The sequence below is a fragment of the Myotis daubentonii genome, chromosome 8, assembly GCF_963259705.1.
Source record: "Myotis daubentonii chromosome 8, mMyoDau2.1, whole genome shotgun sequence".
NCBI classification, from domain to species: domain Eukaryota; kingdom Metazoa; phylum Chordata; class Mammalia; order Chiroptera; family Vespertilionidae; genus Myotis; species Myotis daubentonii.
In genome coordinates this window covers 70250487-70258403 of record NC_081847.1, presented here as the reverse complement: position 1 = coordinate 70258403, position 7917 = coordinate 70250487, and the positions used below count along the sequence as shown (strand labels likewise).

The window sequence follows — 7917 nt, the reverse complement described above, 5'->3', positions numbered from 1 at the left end:
CAATTATTGAGGTTTGGCACTGTTTTCAGTCCCTAGGTCCCTAAATTCTGCCTTTTGTGTCTGTACTGGTCCACTCTCCTCTGCCAAGTCTCCGGAATCCTGGTAAATATTTCTTGCTGCTCAAGACACCCAACAAGGCCCGGGGAAATCACTCACAAATGAATATTTCTTGCCTGTATAAAACATACCTGTGGACAAGGTTTTGGGGGAAGGAGGTCTGTGCCCTTGGTAGACCCTGGCCCTTGTCCCCTTGACTCTTCTGTTTTCCACTGAGCTTCAATGTATGGCCAATATAATGTAACTCTTTGATATTTGGTGAACCAAATCTATCTTCTAAAGTACTTCCATATGTGTCCCTTTTTATCCACATAAAAGCCACACTGCGTGTGGTGGAGATGATAAAATGCTTTCATTAGCAAAGGAGAATCAATACAGGAGAGGCTGAGGCCTTCAATTGCCTTCACAAGTCAAAGCATCTTCCACTCCCAACCTATGGATAGACTCATATGGATTAGATAAAGACTCTAGACTGCGGTCTGTTGGGGGTAGCTGCAACCTAGGTACACAATGTTCCTCCTAGTTTAGTAGGAGCTACTGCTCACATCAAAGAAAATCCATTACTTCTGGATGGGTGAGTATTGAAGGAAACAGTTGGTGATATGGCCAACATGTAGTTCCTGGGCAGAACGTAAAGATCTGCCGCTACCAAATCATTAAGTTCTAGGCCTTTGACCTTTGTTTTTCGGCTCTTCTTCTCCTTGTTCCAGGACACAACCTCCTTTCCCCTCCCCATGTAAGAAGAGTCCAGCTAAAAGAACTGTCAGCCAGTAACTGCAGACAATCAACGCAGAGACCTTTGGAGGTAGGTGGGGTAAGGGTGTTGAGGCATAAGATTTTATTTGTGGCTTGCTTGGATGAGTTCCCTGCTCAGGTGATGTCAACATTATTCCTGTGAGGTGGGATCATTGTCTCTGTTGTTCAAATAAGACGGGGAGATAGAGGTGATATGACCTGCCTGAGGTCCCATAGGTAAAAAGGGCAGAGATGAAAGAAGACACCAGCATTCCTGACTTGAATTCAACACTTTCTCTCCTTTAACATTATCTGGAAAGCCCCCTAATCCTGAATTTTGTGGGGAGCTGTAGTTCTGTGTTTTTGTGATACTCAGAGACCTTTTCGTTGTCTATACTTTACCTCAGGATGGCTAAAGAATTCACCCAGAACTCTGTATTTAGTACATTGAGTTGTGCAAAGAAGGGGATTGGGCATCCCCAAGTACTGATAATCCTTCAAGGACAAGTAGGAAACCCAGAAAACTGAACTAAGCAGGAGGCCTTTTAAATGAACAAACTTCAGAGCTTTGAACAACTCAGGTCTAGATGATCCTTTTGAATACCAATAAACAGCTTTGGAATTATTGTGTTTCTGTCACTGAGTGCCAGTCTTCCTCCTTCTTTGAGCAAAAGGCAGGTGCCAGAAATCCAGAAGCCATCCCAATCCATGCTCATCTTTATCCAGTTCCCTCAGACCTTATACCCTCACCTGTAAGTGGTTAACAGGCTACCTGCTTTGCACATTTGTCTTGCTCTGTGCTGGTGCCTTCGGAGGATCAGAAGAAGACTCTGAGCCACACTCAGGAACAGTCTATGCTCATTGGCTTTCCTGCGCAAAACATTGCAAGTGATTTATAGGATTTTGGAAGACCACCAAGCTCAGAGATGGTTCTTTGGCCTGGAGCTTCACCAATTAAGTTAGAGCCTTTGATGTAAACATTGCCCAGTGGTAAATGAAACCTAAACACCTTAACTTGACAATTTTCCTTCATCAAGCTATGCCAAGACAAGTTGGCAAGGCTGTGGGTTAGGAATGAAGTAGATTGCAGGTCATATATAGTGTCTAAGAATGGTAGCCCCCCAAACAACTGATCTCTTACATTTTAAGGGATTTTCTCTTTCTCTATCTCCACAATCATCTTTTCTTGCTCTTATCTCTCCTCAAGTCACCTAAATCCAATTTGCTTCAAAGTCACTGAGTCAATGATTCACATGCCTAAATGTGGCATTTACACCATCTATGTAGATGAGAGTTTTAGGAGTCCCTTGAATAGCTGTTGGCCATCATCTTTTCTCAAGTCTTGTTGAGTGATGCACCTCATCACTCAGCCTGGAATCCCTTTGGTACTCTTTATTTTAGGGTCTTGACTAAATTAGATCATCTGGTTACAAATGCTCTTAAAAAAATCAGTCCACTCACTGTGTTCTATTATTCTAATTTTATAAAAATAATGACTAAAAGATGAAGGAATACACATATACTGCTTATCTGTGGGTAGTAGAATTCCTAATGCTTATTCATTTTCTTTTTATTTTATTTGTGTCTTAGAAATTATAAAATTTGAATATTTATTGCTTTTTAATAGAAAAATAGCAATACATTTAAAAATAATATGGAGCCGAAACCGGTTTGGCTCAGTGGATAGAGCGTCGGCCTGCGGACCGAAAGGTCCCAGGTTCGATTCCGGTCAAGGGCATGTACCTGGGTTGTGGGCACATCCCCAGTAGGAGATGTGCAGGAGGCAGCTGATCGATGTTTCTCTTTCATCGATGTTTCTAACTATCTATCTCTCTTCCTTCCTTTCTGTAAAAAATCAATAAAATATATTTAAAAAAATAATATGGAAAGGAAGCTGTGTGTAATGTGAGATGGGAAAGGAGTCAGGGGAAGCCAATGCCTAGCTTGATATGTTGTAGGTGCCTGAGGGTGAAAAGGAAATTAGGAGAAACAATAACAATACTCACAAGCACTTTCTCTCTCTTTCCTGTCCTCTTCTCCTTGATTCCTTTTCTACCTCTAGCAGCATTTGGAGAAGACCTGTCTGGTGCCAGAACTTAACCCAAACACACACAGAGACGACCATGAAGACCTGGGTTCTCCTCCTCATCATGTCCATCTGTGGGGTTGTGATGCTTCTGCCTGTGCTGGGAGGTGTCTGGAACTTAGGTGTGTGATGAGGGAGGAGGGTGCTCTGCCCAGGCCTGGGAAGTCGGCATAAGTGATTCAGGGCCCAGTTTCCAGATACACCCTTCAAAGGAACAGAACCCTCTTAAAGCAGAGACATCCAAGAAAGATTAGGTTGGATGTTCCCAATCTGGCACCCCTTCAAGCTCCCTCTCCCAGATCTGAAAACAACATTGGGTTCTAGAAAGGCAATGTAGCTTTTGTCTGCATTTCATTAGCTCACAGGAAATGGTATTTTCCAATGTCAGACCATCTTGAGTAGTGGAAACACCAGCACAGAGGTTCCCTCTGAGCCCCTATTTTCAGAATCTCTGTGCCTGATCAGCGTGAGCCTTTGATGAAGACCAAAAGGGTAATATTTTAACACATTCATTTAGTTTGAGGGGAAAAATATTTTAGATCAAGAAAAAATAGACAAGAGGAATAGGAGGTCCTTAGTGAGTCAACGTTTGGGGTCTTTGATAAGAAAATGGGAATAATGGAAGGACAGAGAGGGAAGGTTCTTGACCAGTAAAAGATATGGAATTTGGGGAGAGGCTTAATGCTTATGTGATATCAGCAGGATGGACCTAGAGCAGTGGTTCTCAACCTTCCTAATGCCACGACCCTTTAATACAGTTCCTCATGTTGTGGCGACCCCTAACCATAGAATTATTTTCATTGCTACTTTATAACTGTAACTTTGCTTCTGTTATGAATCATAATGTAAGTATCTGATATTCAGGATGTATTTTCATTGTTACAAATTGAACATAATTAAAGCATAGTGATTAATTACAAAAACAATATGTAATTATATATGTGTTTTCCGTTGGTCTTAGGCGACCCCTGTGAAAGAGTCGTTCCACCCCCAAAAGGGTCGCGACCCACAGGTTGAGAACCGCTGACCTAGAGCATATTGTGTTCCGTGAAATATGTCAGACAGAGAAAGACAAATGCCATATGATTTCACTTATATGTGGACTCTAACAACCAAAATAAACAAACAAGCAGACCAGAAACAGGCTCAGATACAGAGAATATTTTGGTGGTTGCCAGATGGGAGGAGGGTTTGCGGGGGGCGTTGGGGGGGGGGGTTGGGTAAAAAAAGATAAAGAGATTAAACAGTGCAAATTGGTATTTACAGAATAGTCACATAAGAATATAAAGTACAGTGTAGGGAATATAGTGGAAAATAAAAGTAAACAAAAAGGGAGAACAGAAGAGGGGAAAGGCAGGTTCCTAGTCTCCCCCAGCTCAGTTTTCCATTCTGCAAATTTCCATTGTGGAAATTGAAGCCAGAGGATATTCCAGGTCCTGAAACCTAAGGGTATATGAGAGTAGATTTGGTGAGGTGGTGTCAGACATGGGGAGGGTATCTGAGATCCTATTGTTAGGGAGCTGGAAGAGGGCTTGAAGGCCTGCAATACTATAGGACACTTGGAAAGATGGAAGTCACATCAGGCAAAGATAATCTCTTCTAAAAAGACACTGGCTAGCATTCAAGGGAGGGATTTTCTTGTAAGGCAGAGAAATACTTTCTGGCTTGGAGCTCAGGGCCCAGACTTTAGCGATTGTTAAGCTTGAGAAGGGTTTCTTTACCAAATTGTGAACGAATAGACCCTGCCAACTCCTATCATCTTGCTTCCAGCTGATATAAAAGAAATTAAGCAGTGCTGGGTACAGCCTCCATTACAGTTTTGCAGCGTAAGATGCACTAGGATACACGGATGTTTAAAATCAAATTATACATGCTGCTGGACCTTCTGTGGAAACATCTGCTTGAACAATGAGTGAGTTGGTTGTGGGGGGAGGGCAATGGTGGGCCTGGGTGTGCTTCCTCACTCCCATCCAGAAAATGGGACCTGGACCAGAAGACTGCAGTCACCCAAATCCTTGGTCAAAGAGACAGGCAGCACAAGGCAATGCCCTCAGACCTCCACACCTAGGCTGCCACTCACTGCAAAGTAAACCAAATTGCCAACATGGGGGCCTCTACTCTTTTTTTCACTTTCATTAAGTTCCCCAGAAACATCTGCCTTTGGTATGTTTAATCCTACCTTTGTCCATGGCCCCAGTTATTGCTGCCTTAGTTTGGTCCAGGGGTGGGCAAACTTTTTGACTCGAGGGCCACAATGGGTTCTTAAACTGGACCGGAGGGCCGGAACAAAAGCATGGATGGAGTGTTTGTGTGAACTAATACATGTTAACACTGCTGCTGGTGAAGGAGCGGAGGGGAGAGCAAGAGAACCCTCCGCTCTTTCGGCTCGCGGGCCAGATAGAACAGCCGAACGGGCCGGATCCGGCCGGCGGGCTGTAGTTTGCCCACGGCTGGTCTGGCCTCTCAATGGCCCCTTGTCTCAGCCTGGCTCAAGGAGACCCTGGTCTCCAGTTCTGCACTCAACTGACAAACCTCTTGGGTAAGTTTGCTTAAAAGTGGGTAACTCCTGATCTTACAGAAACAATGTCTGTTCCCAATAACGGGTGTTATTAAGGTTGGGAATGAATGTCCACTGGGATTCCATGACTTTTTACCACTTAACTTTTCTCTTCCAGGGAACCCTATAAAACACTGCTAAAGAAATCCGAAGCTCCCGCTGGCTCACCATGAGTGGGGCAGGAGGATGCCTCCAAGGTCTGAGAAGAGTGCAGCCTGGCTCCCTGTTGCAATACCCATGGGCTCCTCTCTATTCTTTCCTTGACCTCTCTATCCTGAGAAGGCTCAAGTCTGTGCCAAATAAACCCTTATACCCACCTGAGGGCTCTGCTTTCTTTTGTACTCCATCCATGTGACCTAATTTCTCTTATTATAATCCCCAATGGTCCCATCAGTTGTTCCGTCCCATCATGGGCACGGGCAGCCAACTCTACATTCAGTTAGACCTAGGTATTAGGCAAGTAAGCCCACAGCTTTAGCAAAAACACAGATATTTATAAAAATATCATGGGGTTGACACAGGAAGAGTAGATCTCATTCACAATACATTTCACTGAGAATGGTCAGTAAACAGCCACATGTACCATTATTCAAGGACACTGGCTCCATCTATCTATAGCTCCACCACCTCTCCCAGGACCTCCTCTGTATCCGGCCAGCAGATGGGAGAAGAAATGTAGCATGGAGGCTCTAACAGAAGGTTTTTAAGGGCCAGGTCTACAAGTGCAGTTCATTATTTCTATCCACATTCTGTTTGCCATAATGTAGTCATATGGTCCCACTTATTTGCAAAGGAGACTAAGAAATATTGCTTACCTATATGCCCAAGAACAACAGAAAGGAGAATTTGGGGAACACATGGCAGTCTCTGAGCAGTCTACTGATGCAAAGCCAGACTCCTCAACCAAGATCTAAGACCCTGGCCTCAGCATCCCTCTGGCCAATTGAACAAGCACCCCTCCCTCCCCAGGTGAGAAGCTGGCATCTGTCATTAGAGAAAGTGTTTCTGCCCTCAGAGTGGGTACCCTGAGCTTCCAGAATCCGCAGTACCCTACGATTCTTGCCAGGTCAGGTCTGCCTTCCTGGGCAGTTTTACCTGGGTAATATTACTCTTGAGATTTCAGGTAACGCAAGGCAGGCCTTCCTGCCCATATTGCTTCCCCAGACTGTGACTGCTCTGGAAACTCGGTTTCAGGACTCGTGTTTTCTGAGCTCAAATTCTTTGGGGGAGACTTTATAGTGACTGGTTTGTTAGGGGGGTGAGAGCTGGATCTTTTCTCAAAGAACCAAAGGGTCACCCAGATAACTGAGATAGGGAGAGGAAGAAGGGAAATCAATGAAGTGGGTCATGCGTCCTTGAAGGTGCCAATAACAGTAAAAAAAAAAACAAAACACACACATACCTCTCCTTCTGGGAGATGCTGCTCGTGTATTTTTTCCTCAGTTTTACCAGCTGCTTGTGTATGTTTTTCTCGGTTTTATCAAAGTTGAAATTGAAACACTGCATGAGAGTTTCCATGGTGGAGGAATGTGCAACAAAATGCCAGTTACAGTTGGGAATGTCCAGTGGTCATCATTGCAGTGCCGTCTGTGGAAATGTCTGCATGTGTCTCCAAGAAATGGGTAGGTTCTAGGAAGCATCTTTCCCTCGTCAAGAGGTCCTGGAGAACTGTGGACTCCCAAACTTTAGGGACACGGGTGGTAGGAGACTATGCCTCCCCAGTCCCAGTATCCAAACCAACCTGGTGACCCTTGCCTCTCTATCTTAGCCCCAGGGTTCCCACTTTCCACTTGCAGGCCTACCTGATTTATCCAAACCCCAGGATCTGTAATGGGTTTCCCCCACATCCCTCGTGTTTCAGGGTTCAGGATTTGGAAGAGGGGCCTCACACAAATGAAAGAGAGGAGACAGGAAACAATTTGGAAATTGGGGGGCCAGGCAAGAGCCCATTCCAAAAGGACAGACTCCACTGGTGCTCAGGCCTCTCCATCCTTTTATTGAGTTTGGGATACACCCACAGCCCTTACACAGGCAAGTTCCAGTAACAGGCAGACTATCTTATCAGTAAGGATTTACATAACTATCTGCTGGGGAAATTGCTTCAGCTACCATTGTCTCAACTAAACAGTGAGTGCGTAGCCCTGACCTTTGCCAGGGCTACAAGGGTCATCAGCCTTCCGGGCTCCTTCTCCACACCTCTCAGCTAGAGAAGACAATAGGAGGCTTCCCACATTCTTGCACAGCTCCAGAACTGTCTGCTGTCCCTCTCCTCTTTTACCTGCGAGGATAACCCCTGCCTCCCACTACAGATCTCTTTGCCTTCTTGCCTTTAGAGGCTTGATCTCCTTAGCCAAGACTCCTGGCTCTATCTCTTTTTGTTTATTGACTAAATTCTGTGGGAACTGCTTATATGTAGATGTTCTTACGGCTATAGAAAGCATTGTCCCTTGGTGCAGCCTTTCTCCTTTTATCTCAGGCTGTG

At 44.7% G+C, this 7917-nt stretch overlaps 1 protein-coding gene across 1 annotated transcript; it reads left to right on the top strand.

Annotated features, from left to right (window-relative positions):
* The first annotated feature begins 2896 nt into the window (after positions 1-2896).
* WFDC9 (WAP four-disulfide core domain 9) lies at positions 2897-5608 on the top strand. Its single transcript, XM_059704934.1, has 3 exons — positions 2897-3000; positions 4649-4790; positions 5554-5608. Exons 1-3 carry the CDS (start codon positions 2916-2918, stop codon positions 5606-5608), a joined length of 282 nt encoding a protein of 93 aa, XP_059560917.1. The 5' UTR covers positions 2897-2915.
* The last annotated feature ends 2309 nt before the right edge of the window (positions 5609-7917 follow it).